We start from the raw sequence: 19,398 nt of genomic DNA, 5'->3' as shown, positions 1-19,398 counted from the left end.
AAATCAATTTCAAATTTGACATTACGGTTTTTTGCTTCAGGGGGAAGAGTCAAGCAAGATGAGTTTCTGACCCCAGTAAACTTTCTGAAACACTGTAAGACAGTTGTAGAGACCTTACATACAACGAGCAGGTGATCAAGGTCAAAAAGTACCAGTAACGGAGAAACTGTAAGTGTTTACATATCAGTCTTCATCATCAGAGAGTCTTCCTCTTTGTGTTTGATGCTTTTACAGATTAATCTAACCGTGGATTTTCTCAGGCAGCTCCTCTTGAACAGGTTCAGTCTGTTGCCTTTCCCCGGTGCATTGCGTCCATCATAAAAGAACAGGTAAAGCATTTGTGTGTCAGCGAAGCACCCAGAGGTTTTTCCTGGTTTCCCTAAAAAAAACTTAGATCTCAAAAACCTAATCTTAGATCAGGAAGCGCTTTATATTTCTTGATTCGTGCGTCATCTGTTGGTTTGAATAAAGAGAAGTATTCAGATTCTGTACTGCATTTAAAATGTCAGTTCGAGAGAAACGTAGAAGCATGTGGCCTAAAGTGTAAACAAGTAAATCAGAAGTAAAACTACTCATTGTGTGTAGAATGGTTCACGCCACAGTGTTGTTGTTCACTCAGGACACATTTCTGAAAGCAGGACAAAGGTTTTTCTCAGCTGCTCTCCAAACAATGGTTGCATCGCATTATGGGCTGCTTCTTCACACGCGCCTGCGTCAAAAGGGTACATTCGTTTTCATACCAGCAATAAAGGTTAACGTGTAACTACATCCTCTGTATCAGTTCCTCCACCGGCTTCCAGTGTATCAAAGGCAACAACAGCTCCAGCGTGCTTCTTGTGTGATCTGCCTTCAACTGTAAGTATTAAAATAATCTAACAGGCCAGACTGCTGAAACGTTTTGCATTGTATCTGTTAAATTTTACTGCATTTTAAATGTAGCCTGCCTGGGTTCAGAGTTCAAACGGTGTTGCAAGAAGTGAAAGTGTTATTTCTATTTTCTACAACTTTATACGTCTACTCCGCCACATTTTGGATGCAAAAAAATTGTACTCCACAACACATAAGTGTGTACTTTAATTACAAGTAACTTTGCAGACTGCATACTGCATCAATGTCAGTATTTAATTAGTTTATTTTAACTGCAATTGGATTAAAAATGTAATGGATTAAAAATGCTGAATATGGAATTAGATAATCATGGACCGTGGTATGATTTAAGCCTTGTGTAAAAATGTGTGGGCTACAGTTTATTTAAGTTATGTGCATTTAATATCAGAGACTTTTACCCAGGTAGGCTGCCCTGGTGGCTTTCACTTTTCGTTTCACCTGTACATTGACCTCATAAGATTATTAAGCAGTTGAGGTGTTTTATCAGTTCTTCAGGAGTGCAATGACTCCGTGTATGTGCTTAAACTAGACGTGGACAAATAAAACATATACCAGAGTCAGGACAGTCTGACTGTCACCAGGCCTTGTTCAATATCTGAGGCCATTCAAGCACATTTGACAGGAATGTTCCTGCATGTAAAACAATAAGTGTGTAGTTTTATCTGTAACAAACATAACAAAATTAATAGGAGTGCGCATATAACATGGTTAACTGGCTTTAAGAGGGTAAGCTGCACTGACATCATTACACCACATGGTGGCGCTGCGGGTCTACTGAGCCAAAAGATGAACTACAGCTAAAACTGAACACGAAGAAGTCGTCGTTGAAGTTCTTTGCAGCATCCTGTAGCAGTTGGCTTACTTTCACTTTTAATTAGTGTCTTTTTAATGAAAGAAAGTAATCCAAAAAAATGTACATGTAACTAATATGCTCCCAGTTAAAACGTCAATTCGACGTGGGAAAAAAGGGGGCTGACGCAAACAGTTAGTTAGTTAGCTAGCTAGCTAGCAGTTATTAGTTCGTTAATTAACCGTTAGCTGTTAGCTCACCAACCGTTACTCGTCGAGAATGAATGACTCCATAACGTTAAAGTCGAAACTGCTCGATTTAAGTGCTGCGAACATGGAAATAACTCCCCAAGAGGCCCCTGTTGGTGAGGTGAAGATGGACGAGTGGCACCTGGTGGTGTACGAGAGGGACAAGTGGGGGTTTTTTTTTTTTAATGAAAATGGAAAGGAAGCAGGAACTGATGGTTTTACAGTGTGCAGAAGACTACTATAAACCGTGTTAGGGGAGATCACGATGTGAAAACGAAACGAGCAAGATACAATGGACTTCCCCAGTGAGTAACATTTGGATATATGATTGTGCTTCTACTGTGGATTCCCGTTAAGGTGCTAAAATTAGGTCTCTCTCTCTCTTTCTCTCTGTGTGTGTGTGTGTGTGTGTGTGCAGCAGACATAATGCTTCAACATTTTAAAACTATTTGGAAGACTAATGATCATGATAATAACTTAATTCATAGAGCCTTTTAAAACAAAGTTTGCACATTGCGTTGACAGAGAAAAGCAAAAGCAGGAAACTCAGGAAGATAATATAACGAAACGATATACCAGGGGTGTTGCGACGTACCAATATATCGATATCGATATTTAAGAATCTTGTGTAAATAATCCATCGATACATTTCTGTATCTTTCTGCTCTCATCTGTTTGTCATCGCAGATGGTGGTAATGCACCTTAAAGGTGCACTATGTCGTTTTGGGGATCAGTAGAAAAAGATCTTCATTGACTGATTTTTCTTTTTTAAATCCCAAATTAAATAAACAAACTCTCCTTGTTTTCACGACTGACTGAATAAACAAACGGACCTTAAAGGAAGACAGTTTTACTTTGTTTATATGTGGCGGACCCTGCCACCTTTCTAGCTTCAAACAGTGTTCTGGGGACCTTATTTTTCTCTGAGAACAGTGTGTTTATTAAGTTATGGAAAAATATATTATTTCAGAGTTTCTATTATTACCTCAATCGTTCGTTCTCTTCCGCTTTATCCATGCGGGTGATGTTACCGCTTTTATACCACCTTATTCAAGGTGGAGCGGGGGTTACTGGGGCCAAATCCAGTGACTCTATGGGCGAAGGCCAGGGTACTCCCTGGATGAGTCGCCAGCTCATCGCAGGGCCCTTACTGATGGCAGTGGCTGCCATGAAGGTGCCAACTGCACATCAGGAGCTGTTGTTGTTGGGGTTCAGCATCTTGCTCAAGGATGCTTCGGCATGTAGCTCAGTCCCGCCCCGGGGAGCCAGGGATTCGAACCAGCGACCTGTCCAGTCACTAGTCCTCAGCTCTACCCACTGAGCTACAGCCGCCCTATTACTCAATCATTTTGTAAATATTGAAATTCTGACTTTGAAGTTATGTTCCAAAACAACATAGTGTCCTTGTAACACTGGTTGCCACCCGCTATAATATGGGGGAAAGCAATCATGACGTGTAGGTGTAGTGTTTGTACAGTTATGGCTACAGACTCTCTCCACACTTAAGCTTTAAGTTTAATTCATTTGTGAGACAATACACAACATAAACAGCGTTATAGAGGAAGTTGGCTGACAGCATTATATCTTTCCAAATTTTCTATAGATATTAAGATAATATCGCTGTTGTGAATTTGTCAGGCGATGATTTGAATAAATACAAGTTGAAGGAATAAACGCAATGCAACTAAAAAGAATAAAAAGGGTGATAAGCAGACAACATCACATAAATGCAATTAGAAACAAAAGATTAAGAACAATTAAAAATATAAAAGGATTTTTAGTTTTTAGTTTTTTTAAAGGAAGAAAAAAGATGACATCACATAACAGACAAGTCTATAAGAGGTTGGTCCAAAGTCGAGGTTCCTGGATGGAAAAAGCACAGTCACCTTTAGTTAGTGGAAACATTTCAGATGATCCAAATTTAAACTTGTCCCGTGCCTCATATTTTTTAAGCATGTTTATAGTTTCATTTCATGTTTTTCCACTCCTGGACAAATAATATCCCCAACTCCATTACAGGGATGAAGCCATTTGTGGTTTAACTTCCAGTTTCTCCAGAAAAGTCTGTTAGCCTAAAATATCTGTTTGAAACAACTTCCTCCTTGCATGAAGACACGGTTCTCTCTTTACTCACAAACATCTTTCTGTTTGTGCGTTTTGAAGCAGCGACGCCTCCATCAGCCTCTGCAGAGTGCAAAGGTGGCAATTCTGCAACGTTTTGCAATTCATGGCCTACTTGAGCAGCATCCTATCCTCAGGTGAACAGTATAGGTTCACATGCCACAGCTATTGAGGCTACAATCATCAAATGGGGAGATGTGATGGAAGAGGGTTGCAGAATCTCACAACAACAACAACAACAACAACAACAACAACAAGGTATATTATCTCCCAACAACTATTTTTTCTTATTTTCATTAGCTGGAACTCAAAGTTTAATCTGATTTGTAGCTAACAGTGTGTCTGTCATCACCTATTATCATTGAGCTTTCATATAGATTCTTTTGTGCTTTTTCCAAAGAAAATTTTGAAAGTATTTAAGATTTCAATCGTTGTAGAACAGAGCCACAGCTTAGGAAATCAACTGGAAACACTGGGTTTACTCGTGATGTGAGAGATTTCTTAATAAGCTCTTTCATGGAGACAATAACCTGGTCTAAATGGCGTGAGCAACAGAAGTGTCCAAGAGAAAACACGCTCCAAAAGGACTCCATTCACTCCAAAATTACACACTGATTTCTAAAAGAGAAAATGTTGCAACCAAAACTTAGTTTCTTAAGACAGCAGAAAGATAAACAAGCTTCTTTTTCAGCACAGAATAAAATCATAAGTTCTTATCTGCTGACAATTAGTGGAAATAAACAAAACTGAAAATGATAGAATATTTCAGGCAGCCTGTTTACTTTTTCATACTTTGGTCATCTACATTATGCCAAAGTCTTTTGTCCGCTTCTGAACTGCTGCTGCAGACTGATAAAATCTGATACGCCCATGTGTTTTCACATTTGCATTCCTCACACAGAGAATAAGCCAACTCATTAGAAACTGTTTTTTCCTCTTTGGAAACAAAACTGAGAGTATTGTGACCAGAGGACCTTCAGGTGAAATCTGCACTTCTGTTAAATGTATTTGGTAGAAATCATTCAATCAACAACTGAGATAAACTGGACCTGCAGCTAGTTCTAGTTAAAGCTCATTTACAGTGACCTCTAGTGGCAGTAAAGTGTTTACAAAACACTGCAGCTGCATTGGGCTGTAAGCTTTAGGAACCTCTTGGGCATCGAGCTTCTGAGGACACTGGACATGACTTTAGGCTCTGACCTGCAGCTGAGTTGCAGTAAAATGAGAGAGCAACAACAGACACAGCAGCAGCACATTACGACATAACTTTATTTTTATAGCAGAACTGACAAAGTATCTGACAAACAGGCATAAGCAGGACACTTGGAAAGACAATATTTCACAACACTCAAACAGTCAAGCCAAACACAAGGAAGCCTCGTCTCAAGTGAGATTAAACAAGAAGGCAGAACAGAAAATGTAGCCAATTAAGATAAGACAATATGACTCATGACAAGTAAAAGAAATAAAGCCATAAAACAGGCAAGATCACATCACATCAGAGGAGTTAAGAACGGATCCAAAGTTTAAGAGCAGTGAAAGAATAAGAGATAACTAACTGCTGCAGGTGCCGCACCTTGAGAACGACCCCAGTTTATAGATGAGCGCCTTGCTCAAGAGCAGTGGTAGATGTTTTAATAGGTGTCATTTACACTTCCACTTTTTTGGATGGCTGCTTTTGTCCGCGTCACTTTTTAACTGCATTATTAATTCAAATTTTAAAAATGCTTGTCCCCAGAAATGTTAATTATCAAATGGGCCTCGAGAAGTGCCCCGTGAAAGCTACAGAAAAGGGCTTCTTGCAGGTTTTTTCAGCACATCCTGCTGTTTGGGTTGCTGTAAATTAGTAGAAACAAATTATTGTTATTATTAGCCGGTATTGGAGGAGATTGACAGGAGTGGTGTTTGAGTTTATTTGTGAGAAATGTATCAGTTAATCGTGTTTAATTTTAAAAGATCAGTGATCTGTGCTTGGAATAATTCACATTGGTTGAACTTGACTCACTAACTCTTGTTAAGTTTATATTTCAAGTATGTGTGCATCAGACCAAAGGCAGTTTAACTTAACATCTAAAGGTGCAATCTAATACATGTTGTGCCCTGTCCTTATACGAACTCCCCATTGCCTTGCATAAAATCACGTCAAGACATTTAAAAAAAAAAAAAAGTTTTTTAATCGGATGTGCCCGCCACTTTTCAACACAAAGACTCCGGGTAGCGCAGACTTTTTCCACTCCCCCGCAGAATCACACTCCGCTTTGCATTCGGCTTAAACGCGTTTACTGGAAACAGTTTTAATGTATTTGGCTTACTGCAGCATGAAATAAGAAGCGATAGTAAAGGTAGTGAGGTGGTTTATGGGGGATTTTGATTCACTTAGTTTCATTTTGCAACTTTGACTAAACAAATTTTAAGTCTCTTGTGGGCTAAACAGTTTAAAGTGTGACACAAACCAAAATCCGGAATTTTGTTGGGTCGCTTTTTGCATTTACCAAAATCTTACTCTTATATATAAAATGAGAGGTGTGGCACACGTCAAACTCACTTTTGGTATATCTCCACAAGGGATGCACGAAATGGATTTTCTTTTCAACTGATACGATAACAGATAATTACCTGACTCTCACGGCCGTTACCGATAAAATCATGCTAACCTGTCCTAAATGCACGCCTGAGTTTAAGAAAAGCTACAGTTCAGTGGGCAACAATGTTTGATATTCCATTGCTGTAATAAGACTTTTTCTCTCGTGTTGGTGCATACCATCACCTGCTGTGTGTAGATGCTGCACTTGTTAACGCAACAAGTCAATCAATTTGGCTTTGTACCGTCAGCCAGATTCAACGGCTTTAATTTCTTTATCTGCCGATAACAGATGATACACATTTTTCATTATCGGGCCGATAATTTATCTGTCCAATATATATCGTGCATCCCTAATCTCAGTCGCTACTACTTATGCATAATGGCAGGTGTATCTGGTGGCAACAGAGGAAAGATTAGGGAGTCAAATTTTGTTTGGTGGCTTTAAGCATCTGCAAAAATCTGAGGGGGACTCAGCTTCACAAAGGTATTATTTATTGTTCAGCTCTTGCTTTGGTCACGTACCACTAGTATGATCCGAAGCACTGCAGGTGTTCGGCTCTGTGTAGTTTTTGTGTGGTACGGTGACATTTGGCTCCAACTAACGCCTGTTTAGGGACATCAGATGAGACACGTCTGCACACCTACTTGGTGATTTCAATACCACAAAGGCCCACCGGTCATAGGAAACAAAAGCTGTTATTGCGCTGTAATATAGTTCCGATTTCACACTTACAGACATGATTAATGCTTTAACTCCTGCAGGGAACGTGTACATGTCGCTAAAAGGCTCCAGGTCAAAAAAATATACAGAGCTAATTTAGTTATTAAAGTAAGCTCTGAGGGGCTCTACAGCTGGATTCTGACTAATTTAGCTGCATACAAGACACATACTGGGAACTACCGAAAACCCCTAATAAACTTATATTGTAGACATGTAGGAGTATGATCAGGGTCTTGTAAAAGCAATCAAAAAGCATCTCTAGGTGTCACTGTTCTGACTCATTTCAGTATTGAGACATGTTTTGGTCGTGTTTTGAGTAAGTGTTCAAAATGGTATGAACAAGGAGGTGCTTAGTAACAATTAATATATTTTTCTGAAAGTAAAAACACATTGTTTTGGAAAGTAGAGGTAGTTCACAGTTCATGATACGTGTGTGTATTTCTTTCCTAATCTGAAACTAGTTAAGAACTTTTCTAAAAAACCTCTAACATTTATTTTTTTCTCGCTTGGGTGTCACAAATATAATGACTGCATTTTTTTTGTAGAGGTTTATTTAAGTTTCCTGTTGACATTTTTTTAATCTGGTTGACTTTTGCATATTCATAGCAGCAGTGTGGATGTGGTGGGAAGGTACCTCTCAGACGCAACGCAAAGGGTCTGAAACCACATCCTTAGTCACGCCACTGATGATGACGCCTTCGTTCTGACAAACCCGAGCATGTTCCACCAGACGTTCTCACAAAGGCGTCAGTGCATCGGTGACTCTGTAAGCTTGTTGACTCCAGTGGCCGAATTTTACATTTGAAAAGAGGTAAGATGGTTAATTCTTTCATTTTTATCAGGAAAAATAACAGGAAATGTTGATTAAAAGTGTTCTGTTCAAGATGGTTTAAGAGATAAGTCATCATTAATTGAATTTCCATTTAATTCTGACCAGTGAACGTTAATGCTTGTTAATGTATTTAATATTGACTTTAATGTGATTGGTGTTTAACACATGTGAGATTGTAGATGGATTTTTGACACTTGATTTTATATTTAACCTTTATCCCAGTTGATCAACAAATCCCACCGAAAAGTTGAATCTTTTTTTTTTTTTTCATTAAGTGTTGAATCAGTTTATTTTCTTACAAAACAAATCAATAATCAACATGTCTATACTTAGTTTCAGCTGCTGGGTTTCCTCCTGTCCAACCAGCGGCTGATAACAGTGGGTTGTCCCCATGGCTCTGACACCTGTGTTCCTATTGTTGCTGTGGGGCCTCACTTTGTTCATTCATGGCGGTGAGTTGGCTTATCTAACCAGTATCGTGTTCATGTATAGATATGAACTGAATGACGAAGGATATGACAAAGTGATTCCCCACTTAGTGGAATCCGTTCAAGATGAGCTTAGTATTTTACTTTGGTAAAATGAGTGTGTGTTTTTGTCTTTTGTCTTTTTTCTTCTGCAGTTACGCCTTTCTGCAATGTCACCTGCTCGACCGACTACGAGGCTTCTCTGAACTGTTCCTGCACAGGCCCTCTGCCGACATATTCTTTCGTCATCGGCGTCGAGTGCAGGTACAAGCTGTCTCACACATCGAGCTTTCATTCCAGTGATGGTCTATTACCATTGTCTGAATTGCAAATAATTATGATAGGGATCACAAAGTTGGGTCGTTGTTGAATGACCCAACTTTGAAATATGAACAACATTTTGATCGATCGCAGGCCGTCAGTCACTTTTGGGTAGCTTTTGAAACTGGAGTCGCTTCAGAAGAGTTGTTTTGATCTAATGGAAATGCTGTAGGGTGCAGATTGGACTTTTGACCCAGTGCACTGAATTGCACTTTCTTCATAGCATTGCTGGAAATTTCCATCACAATATTTGAATTATTAACACCCTTCACTGAGTCATAACATCCAGTTTATGTCACGTTTAATTGTCAGTGATGTAATGCCCAACTGATTATGCAATTATGAGACCATGTTTTTAAAAATGAAGGATTCCTCGGCGAGATATTTATCAAGAGGGACATTTTACAGTTGGGGGAAAAAGAAATCCTCAAGCAACCCCTGCTGGACAAACTATGTAACGACTACACTGTCTCTAAATGACCGTAAAGACTCGAGCAGAGTTTTTCAAAGCGAGGGGCGTGGGGGTTCAAATGGGAGGCTGTTTGAATGAAAGCGAGAAAATAGAAATATTACATTAGTTATTGCAATAATTATCAAAGGTTCATCATGTGGAAGAAGCGTAAAGGCGTGTGATTTGGGCAATTTTTCCACTTTCCCAGAGTCAGAGACTGATAAACGCTTTGGGACAAACCTTTTTAATGTATTTCTATGGTCTGAAGTTATGTCACACAGCAATATTTGGTTCAGGCTACAGGATCAAATAGCATACCCATGATCATCCAGGAATTGAGCTAACCCAAACAAGTAAACTAAGGGGGTTGAGGAGGCGCCTTTTAAAGCTTTTTCTGAGGGGAGGCCCACTGTCTAAGGTTTTGAAACCTCTAAAATGAAAGTGAACTAATTAAGTCAGTTAATTAATTGCTCAAAAAAGTCATTCAGTATTTTTCAAGCAAAAAGAAGAATGTGTTTGGATTTTGGAATGTAAAGTGAATTAGCAATCAATTTAAATCATAAATAACCACTGGTGTTTTAGATGATCGATAAGATAATTGCAACATTGATTTAATAATGAAAAGTCATTACATTAGTACTCGTCTGTTGATGTCTTGTTCAGGCTCTTGTAAAGAACGTTAAGAAGCTAATACTGAAACACACCAGCATGAAGCATCACATTAAATGTTCTTTCTATGTGACCGGTAGGCAAGTAGACAACACTAGGATTTGCTTTTGTCCCTCTAATGTCATTTTACTATACACGGGTATTAACGATGGGATTGAAGCTTTTTATTAGGACCTGCACTGCATCTGTTCTGTTCTAGCCCAATCACTGAGATAAGATGTTGATTGATGTCACAAGGCGTCACAGATTATAACACTCTGTTTATCTGTTGTAGGGGTGAAGATCTTTTTGAGGTCAATGGTTCGTGCAAAGTCAAACCACCTCAATCCTGGTGTGTTATGTCTCCGGAGAGGTTCGATGAAGTTGCATCCATTGGAACATTTTGTAACTCAACAGTCATTCAACATGGTGACTCAGTAATAATGAACGGCATTGAGTCATCCTCATGGGCTTTGAGTAATGTGGGTAAGTTGAACTGATAGTAATACTTGATTGACATTTCATTTTCTGTCATTACTGTTGAACAAATAAGAGGATAACACCGAAATGAAAAGAGGTCACAGCAATCACTTCACTTTTGACACTAAAATGTGTGTTAAAGTTGTTGATAAGAAGCTGAATGTCAATTTCTAAGAATTCAGCATGAGCATTTCCTTTCACGCAGTTTGGATGAAGTGAAACACTCCAAACCCTTTCCCTTCTATTGAAAACTGCAAACAATTTTCTGTTTTCTTCAGAATTCAGAAAACCTTGTGATGACAAGAATAATACTGGCAACTTTCCCAACTTACCCAAATTGTTGTTTGCCAGCAAACGCTCACCCACCTGCTCTACCCTCCAGATTAAAACAAAAGCTAAAAATGATGTTCAACTGCCACTTGTGGTGTGCACTATTATTGGCATACACACATTTTCAATTTCATAATCTTCCCCTTGTCCCCTTGGGACTGTGCTTTCACAGTGAAACTGCCACCTCCTTTTGATCTTGAAGTTACGAAAACTGAGGGATCCTACAACTTCTCTTGGGACCACAATGAAGAAGATTGTCTCCAGTACATAGTGCGCATAAGAGAAAGCAAAGACTTGTCAAAGGTAAAAATGAGAATGAAAGTGGACTTAAGAGGCCTGTGCACTGTTTTACCGCCACTTGTTTTGGATGACAACCCTCATGCAAAGCTGTGCTGGGTTTTTGTTTCATTCTCACAGGATCCAGTTTATTCCCTTTTTGCCGAAGAAAAGCAGATTCTGTTAAATCACGAGAAGCTGGAGCCACATTCCAGCTACACTGTGGATGTCAAGACCCGATACTGTCCTGGGGTTCTCTATGAGGGTCCATGGAGCGAGTGGAGCTCCACTGCAGACGTGACTACAGGTATTGTGCCTTTCGAGCCTGGAACCAGGATACAGTCAACCTTTATCTCGTCTTAAATCAGACTGTTTAGGCCAGTCACAGATATTTTTAAGGTTTTTATGCATCAAATTTTCCTTCGTGTGTGTGTTTCTGCACTGCTCCACCATACAAAGTACCGTTCAGAAACAGGTTTGCAAAATGTGTTTATTATACAACTTCTGTTATTTATTCTTTTTTTCCACAGAAATTACAGAAATTACAGAAATTACAGAAATTACAGAAATTACAGAAAAGAATTATTTCTTAAACATCTTCATCCCGTCCATCGTTCTTGGCCTTGGCCTCCTGTCGTTACTGTACTTTAAAAGAAGGTAAGTGCCATAAACACTGGAGTTACTTTCTTTTTCTCCAAGTATAAGAATGTCAGCCCATTCCTTTTTTAAAGCACGTGCATGTGCGATTCTTAATGGTCAACATTTCCATATTGCAAAACTACGGCGGAGTTTGCCAGTCGCCACAGTGTTATTTACCCATTTTCAAGTTGGCAGTCTTACAGAGCCAACTATTCTCATCATAGAAACAAGATGCGGAAATGGTGTTAAAGGCTACATTTCCTTATGAATGCACACATAGCTGAAACAGCATCCATTGCCCAGAAAAATAACTCAGCAAAAATGACAGAATCTTAAGGTCAGCAACACTTTGTCTTCCAGTAAATGATTAGCAAAGCTTCTCACTGCTTCAATCTACACTTTTCCTGGCATCACCTCCCACATATAGAGAAACCACTGCTGTGCTGTACGTGCAGAAACACAATGCACTGAAAAGGCTAGCAGACATAGGAAGTCATGCAGAGCATCAGTGTCAGAGAACCGAGAACACCTCTCTGATAAAGTGCACACAGTTACATGAAACAAATACGAGCTCAAAGTCGTAGAGGAACTTTGAGCTCAGACAGTTTTCTGTTTGCTTCATAGACATCTGTGATATTCATTCAGCTGTTTGTGAGATAGACTGAGACAAAACCAATCCTCCCTTCAAATGTACGATATTTAATGGTTATATAGTCTTTCTGCTGTTCTTTGCTAGAAGCGAAAAAAAAAAGAGAAGTTGTAGCTTGTTGTCACATTAAAATGTAGCCTGGTGTTTTATGACCTCAATGTTGCATCAAGTTTTTCCTGTGGTGTGGAAAATGGTGCAGAATATCAATAATCTTCACGGTATTGTAGAGCAGGAATTCTAGTATGTTGACAACACTACAGCTTTTATATCAGTTACCAAAATATTAGAACACGTCTCAGATCAACAGCACCAGAAAACTGTTGCCTCTAAAGTGACACCTCTGTGAAACAGCTTCAACAAGCTTCTCATTATAATTTTCTCTTGCTCTTGAATACAAATGATAATAAACGAGATCTTATTTTACTGAGAACTCCTGGCACGAGGATATTGTAGTGCAGTTTGTTTGTTTTATGGTACACAGGTTCCCTTGTGTGGCTTTTTGTTTACCAGAGGTGCTATGCAGCATCTCACCTTCACCACCGAGAAGATGTCATCATTATTTTTAGTTTCCTTATAAAAAAGTCTCAGAGTGGCTCCTTTCATTTTCATATCAACATCGTTTTAAGCTGCATTAGTTTTAGCTGATGTACCAAATAAACTGTCGAAATGAGTGTATTTCTGGTGAGCTAAAAGCAAAGTCCGTGGCACAAAATGGGTGAACATAAACACATTAGCACAAAATGACCAAGGGGGTTTGACATATGTGAACCATTTTTAGCTTAATTACTTTTCTAAGCACTCAAGATATACGTTATAAGTGAAAAAATAGCATTTGTATTATTTCTGACAGATATTACAATATGATTCACTGTCATGGGGTTTGATCATTTTTGCACCACAATTGTCAATTCAACTGAAAAAACTATTAAATCATGATGATGTGACTTGAAGGCCAGAGCATCTCTGCACCACCACTGAACTTCATTATAATGATGTTTTTCTGTCCCACATTCAATGCTTGTCAAAAAATTGTTCCATGTTAAGAATTGTCTCTAGTCTCATACAAAGATGTGGCTTTGACTCAGTTTTGCACCGTATATATCTATTTTTTTTTTCAGTTATTTGATAGTTTCTCTTTCCTCTGTTTCAATAACACAACTTTATATTTGTTTCAGGTATTTGTGGAATAAATTCCAAGTGATTACATACATCCCCAAGCCAGATAGGTTTTTCAAGCCCCTCTACAACAACTGTGAAGGGAACTTCAAGGTAAGACAAATCAAAACTCTCACAGTTCAGTAGGCTTTGTGTGTAATTTCCAAACATGCCCAGCAGGTGTTGCCCAAGAGGGGACTTTCGGCACATCTGGACCCTGCTCAAAGGGACTTTCCCTTTGACTTCTCATTTAAGGGCCCTCATGATGTGAATGACTCAGTGTGCAGGGGCTTCAAGAGGCTTTTCGTTTTTCGTCTGTCAGACATGCTGTGGGTAGATACCCAACCTGTTCCACCCCTGTGGAAAATACCCCTGCTACAGCGATTTCAGATCTTTGATGTGTCATTGCGTCAGGCTAAAAACAACCTGTTTTTCTCTTGATAGGGGCACAAAGTGAAAATCGTGTGGTTTACATTTCTTTATTGGCTTATGGATTTTTCTATGATTATCTTTTCCATCACCTTGGTATATTTTCCCCTCATGTAAATTATTCTATCTGTCTATTGGCACCTGGGGGTAAACTGACTTAAATAATGACTTCCTCTTCCATAACAAAAGAAACCAAAATGCACCCAAAATAAAAATACCTAAAAATATCTATCCACAGAATACATTAATGCTTCAATTAGACATTAAACAATGGTTAAAATGATCAGTATCCAGTACAGAAGCAGCTGTTAAATAGTTGAAACCCAGATCAGGAGTATTCAGTCATAGACTTGAGTGTTGCTGACTTATATATTTCATCAGTATAATAAATGTTTACCTGGTCCTATATGGTGAAATGTGAGGTTTCCATGTCTTTTTGATGATAAAACAGGTTATTTGCTATAAAGACAAAATACAAATAGATACATCCAGTAACGTTGCCTTTAACAAACCACCAGGACTTCTGTAAGGCTGTGTTGTCAGAACTATACAGTTAACGCCCTTAGACACATATCCAGCATGGCTGTGGTTGCAAAAACTCCAGCAGAGTTGATACAGGAACAGGGTGGGTGTGCCTGCTCAGGCCAGTTTCTTTCCACAGGTGGACAAATGGATGTGTAGAAAAGAATTAGAATAACATATCTTAGACTGGGGAATAGTTTTTACATTACATTGCCTGTAGGGGTTTTATAATTTGCCTTAAAGTACATTTTGTTGATTGTGTTTGTGAACTGTGTGGTGCAAATTAGTTCTGATTGGACACAAACAAAAATCCCCTTGTGAAGTAAAAGTCAAGAGTGCTGGGAGGGGAAAACCGGATTTTTCTGGGAAGTTTCAACTGTAAAACGTAGAGAATCACTGTAGACGCTAAAATAAAAGCATGAATCTAAATATGAGCATTATATAGGACCTTAAAAGGTCTAACAGGTGTGAAAACGAATGATAAATGCCAATGCCCCTATTACTTACATAGAGTTTTGTTTTGTATTTTGATGCTGTATCTCCATTCTTTACAATAACATCACATCATCTGTATTGGAGTATTCTGTCAAAAATTTTGAGATAATGCTCCTGGACACAATTTACTCTGAACAGAATGATTTAAGCCCATCAGGTTGAGCTCAGTGTGGAGTTACAAACATTGGTCAGCAGAGTGCACTGCTGCAGCCAATGACAAAGAGGATGTACACTCAGTACATGTACACTTTGTCGCAGTTCTCTTCACTGTACTAAATGTGCTAATCTGGTCTTTTTATTATATTATTAGATCACAAGCAAAATACTTTCAGGCAAAGCAAGATTGTTTACAGGCATAACAACACACAGACATGGACACTGATTGCTGCATGTGCCTTTTTGAGGACTTAATTAGTGTACATACCAGCAATGACATTATGGTGCCGATAATCTATAATCTACTCCAATCTCTGCCATTAAACAGTTTCTATGTTTCAATGACAAGATTTGGTCCCCAATGTTTATTCCAACATACTATCAAATAATCCACAAAGTACTTTAGATTTAAATGTTTGGGGGTTTTTTTCTATTAAAGAGGTTCACATACATTTAGTTTCATTTTCTCCTGCACAGTTTAAGGATATTGCACTCTCTCAGTTTCATCAAATCAATTAAATTATCACATCATCATAAATCTGAAGTTCTGTAAGTGCAGCCCTTGTTACGCCTTGAAGAGATTACATCTGCTTTATTGTATTATTTGTACGTCACGTCTGCAGGATCACTGCAACAGCCTGAACCTCTTTTAGAAATCATTGTTCTAGTTTGACGGCACTATCTTTCTCTTGTGGTGCAGTCTGCTTGCTTTTTCTCAGCGAGACGAGTCAGTGATGTTGATGAGCTCCGTGCCTCAGGATGTGGTGGCCTTTGAGAAGACTGATTCATGCTTATCTGGGCATCGCTTTGCTGAATGGAGGCTTTGGTTGGCTGCAGAGGCTTGACATTTCAGTAACACGCAAGTGTTGATGTGAAGCCATGTAGATTTGTGGGAAGTCATACATTAAAAGTATATCCTAGTAAAACTCTTAGTATAATATAAATATATATATATATAAAACTAGGCTTTTTTTCCATGATGTCTATGAGTTAATCCCTGCAAACTGTTCATGTTAGGCTGATCCACTCCACAGACTTTGCTAAACTAGAAAATGTTCTTGTTTAATCCATAAAAAGGCTATATTTTCAACATGCAGTTAGAAGTATTAGTAGAAGTAAGTTACTCAAAAAGTGTACACAAGACAAACTCAGGTCAGACACTCAGGTAATAATGAAAATAGATGTCCATCTCTCAGGGAACCCTGAATTATTTCCATGTACTTCAGCATCATGTTATGCCAGTCTTGGGCTTATTATTAGATCTTTGTGGTCCTTAACAGTAGTAGCTGAATGTTCAGATGAATCATGATGAACACCATGAGAACCCCAAGCATATCAACCACACACTAAATCAAGTAGTATTGGTGGTTAAACACGTGCTGAAAAACACAGTAGATAAATGGTTTCTTCCCTTTGATAAGTTGTGTGAAAATGCCCTCGTGCGCTTTATTTTTAAATATGCAAATAGACTTTTTTTTTCTCAATCAACACACTAATCTGCTTTCTTGATGAGAGTTGGATGGAAAGTACAAATACCACTTGTGTGACTGAGTGATAAAAATGAGGCTTCAGGCAACAGCTGCTTAGTTTAGCTTAAAGACTGGAAGTTAGCCTGTCCAAAGGCTAAAAACATACAGCTCACAAATGAACACTTACTGAAAAGTGAAAATGGCCAGTTTGACCGATATATTGTTGGCCGATAATGTTTCAAAATCAATTATCGGTCAGGCTCTAGTGGCTAGTATTGCCTCCAGTTCAATTCCATTCTTTACGAGCAGAGGAGCAAATGATACATTTGCATTTAAGATACAAATTTGAGTGTGATGTAATTCTCCTAATCTAACTCTCTGCAAGAAGGCAAATACGCAGCTGTTCATTTAAACATTCAATGTTACTGTGCATTTAGTCCAGGACTCCAAATGAATGTCTTCCATTTGCTATGTTGCAGGATTGGGTGAAGCCTCTATTCAGCGAATACGATTACATGACGACCAGCTCACAGGTTCAGATGACAAGTGAGAAGCAGCCCGACTTCCTCCCATGGAACCATGAGAAACCAGCCTACAAGGAGGACATTGAGACGAGACAAGGTGGTCATTTCCTCTATGTGCTGCCGCCTCACAGCAACTCACTGCTGTTCTTCCAGGACGGCGGCAGTTCACAGGGCACCGGTCACTCCACCGGACACATCTCCATCGATACTGTGACCCTGTCTGTAGAAGACGACATTGAACAAGCTGGCTTTGATTTAGAGGAAGATCAGATGGCCAGAGGGCTATTACCACATCATGAAAACCAAATATCTAATGAACTGAACTTTCAGCTACATGTCCAGCCCAATGAACCAGAGAGGGTATCGCTTGACTCATTCGCCTCAAACGAGCCGTCAGAGGACGGCTACCCTCACGTGGACTTGGACACCATTGACAGCGGTTTTGGGGAGTGCAGCAGCCCAGGAGCCTCAGACTCAAACAGCACAGAGCAGATAGACTCTGATTCATTTCCTGAGCACAAAAGCTCAAATTCTAACTATGTCAAGCAGTGGATGGTATGTAGCACTATTCAAGAAGACTCCAGCAATGCAGAGAATGAACTCCAAGAAATACAGTGATTAGCATTGCTGATTTACTGAGACAATTGAAACTAATAGTGCTGTTTAAAAACTACTTAAAAGATTTCCTGATATTTCCAGAAAATGCACTTGAACATAAACTGGAAGTATTTGTTTTAGTCTGTGCACTTTGTATTGTGTATATAGTCAGAATAGTAGTATATAAAGTATATATAGTATTCCTTTGATTTTAAATTGTTTGTTAATTTGTTATTTGATTTTAAAAGACAGTTCAAAGACACGGTAGAGATTAGGTTGGAGAGAGAGGGACATGATGTGTATGAAGACTGAAGTCCATCAGTTCTTAATTTATCGCCTAAAGGGGCAATTTGTGAAATATGGACAGATTTTTAAAAGATCCAAAACGTGCTAACCAGCTAGCTAGCCCCGACCCGTCCTGTCTATAATACCTGTAATCTGTAATACCACTTTGTAATGTAAGAGGCGATAGTTTGATAGTCCCGAAGTTTCAGCTGGGAGTTTGCTACTTACACTGTAGTCTAATAAGTAAACAAAATAAACTCACAAGAGGTCAAGAAAGGAAATATTTCTATACCAATTTTCCATGCTTAACAGAAAACTAGAACCATACACTGTCTGAATTCATGTTTCTCTCTTACTGAACTAAGACAGGCTTAATTGCCAGGGTAACTTATCATCCGACACATTTAATTCAACTCGACATAAATGCAAAAAATTAATCTAAACAGTTTTGGTTTGTCTTTCTGCAATCAAATCCAGTTTGGTCAAAATAAATCCTTCATTCACTAAATAAGATGTGAAAACATTCCTGCTACAGAAGACGTTTTTTCGCCGTTGCTGACCTCTGGCTCTTTCTCAGCCCTCTGCTGCTTCACGATTCTCCTACTCGCCTACCATGCCTTCTTGCCCGTCATCTGAGGATGCTGTCCACCAGACTCCAGTCAACTAACAGGGCCACTTAGCTCCACGGCTAACGGAGCTACTATCTAACAACAGCTAGTTGCTACAACCAAAGACGGGTACAGCAGAGTGCACAATGGACTCCCTTCAAATTCTCACCATTTCTTGCAAATGACATCTTTAAGGACAGAAAGTGATGAAACTTCACATATGTCGTGATCTTTTGATTATTTCGTTTTTGATTTTTAAATGTATTAATTTATTAATTGATGATGAACAGTATAAAGTCTACCATTTTCTAAGGGGACACTGTTGGCTCCAACATGTAATCAGATGTTCTATATTGCTTTGACTTATACTGCTGGATGATGTTTTCGTCCCTGTACATACAGCTTCATAATGTCATGGTCATGCATGCTTCATTGGCTGCAGCACTACAGCACCAGCAAGCAAGATGCCTTATCAAGATGTCTGATAATGTCTGTTTTCGTTTCACATGCATTTTCCAAGTAACCACTGCAACCATATGTCCTGTTTTTGTGCAAAGTCAGTAAAAAGTGCAAACTTGGAACAAATGTTTATCATCTGTACACACAAGAAAATGATTACCACCGTGGCTTTGGCCTCATCCATTTTGTTCTTTCACCTTGAGTTGTACACAGAATGTTTGTGGAGTATATTTGTTCTGTTTTACAGAACTGC

General features: G+C 38.9%; 1 protein-coding gene across 7 annotated transcripts; it reads left to right on the top strand.

Moving 5' to 3' along the window:
• Window positions 1-817: 817 nt before the first annotated feature.
• On the top strand, window positions 818-19,312 carry il21r.1 (interleukin 21 receptor, tandem duplicate 1). Of its 7 annotated transcripts, none has more exons than XM_030394801.1 (11): window positions 818-855; window positions 4,091-4,306; window positions 7,960-8,164; window positions 8,519-8,637; window positions 8,808-8,916; window positions 10,368-10,558; window positions 11,055-11,185; window positions 11,300-11,465; window positions 11,689-11,815; window positions 13,622-13,715; window positions 17,152-19,312. In XM_030394801.1, exons 4-11 carry the CDS (start codon window positions 8,577-8,579, stop codon window positions 17,812-17,814), a joined length of 1,542 nt encoding a protein of 513 aa, XP_030250661.1. In that variant the 5' UTR covers window positions 818-855; window positions 4,091-4,306; window positions 7,960-8,164; window positions 8,519-8,576; the 3' UTR covers window positions 17,815-19,312. The 7 variants fall into 7 exon arrangements, with proteins under 7 accessions (XP_030250661.1, XP_030250660.1, XP_030250662.1 ...); XM_030394800.1 differs by lacking the exon at window positions 818-855 and adding an exon at window positions 1,705-2,231 and having other exon boundaries at window positions 4,094-4,306; XM_030394802.1 differs by lacking the exon at window positions 818-855 and adding an exon at window positions 1,705-2,231 and having other exon boundaries at window positions 7,963-8,164.
• Window positions 19,313-19,398: the final 86 nt, after the last annotated feature.

Source organism: Sparus aurata, chromosome 17 (genome assembly GCF_900880675.1).
Source record: "Sparus aurata chromosome 17, fSpaAur1.1, whole genome shotgun sequence".
Taxonomy (NCBI): Eukaryota; Metazoa; Chordata; class Actinopteri; order Spariformes; family Sparidae; genus Sparus; species Sparus aurata.
This window is presented reverse-complemented; position numbering and strand designations above follow the sequence as displayed.

What these genes read in the sequence shown, in the direction of transcription:
- il21r.1 (XM_030394801.1), top strand. Translation starts at nt 8,577, where the DNA reads ATGGCTCTGACACCTGTGTTCCTATTGTTGCTGTGGGGCCTCACTTTG. An exon ending in AAAGCAAAGACTTGTCAAAG is followed by an intron (nt 11,186 to 11,299) that starts GTAAAAATGAGA and finishes TCATTCTCACAG; the next exon opens with GATCCAGTTTATTCCCTTTT. An exon ending in TTACTGTACTTTAAAAGAAG is followed by an intron (nt 11,816 to 13,621) that starts GTAAGTGCCATA and finishes TATTTGTTTCAG; the next exon opens with GTATTTGTGGAATAAATTCC.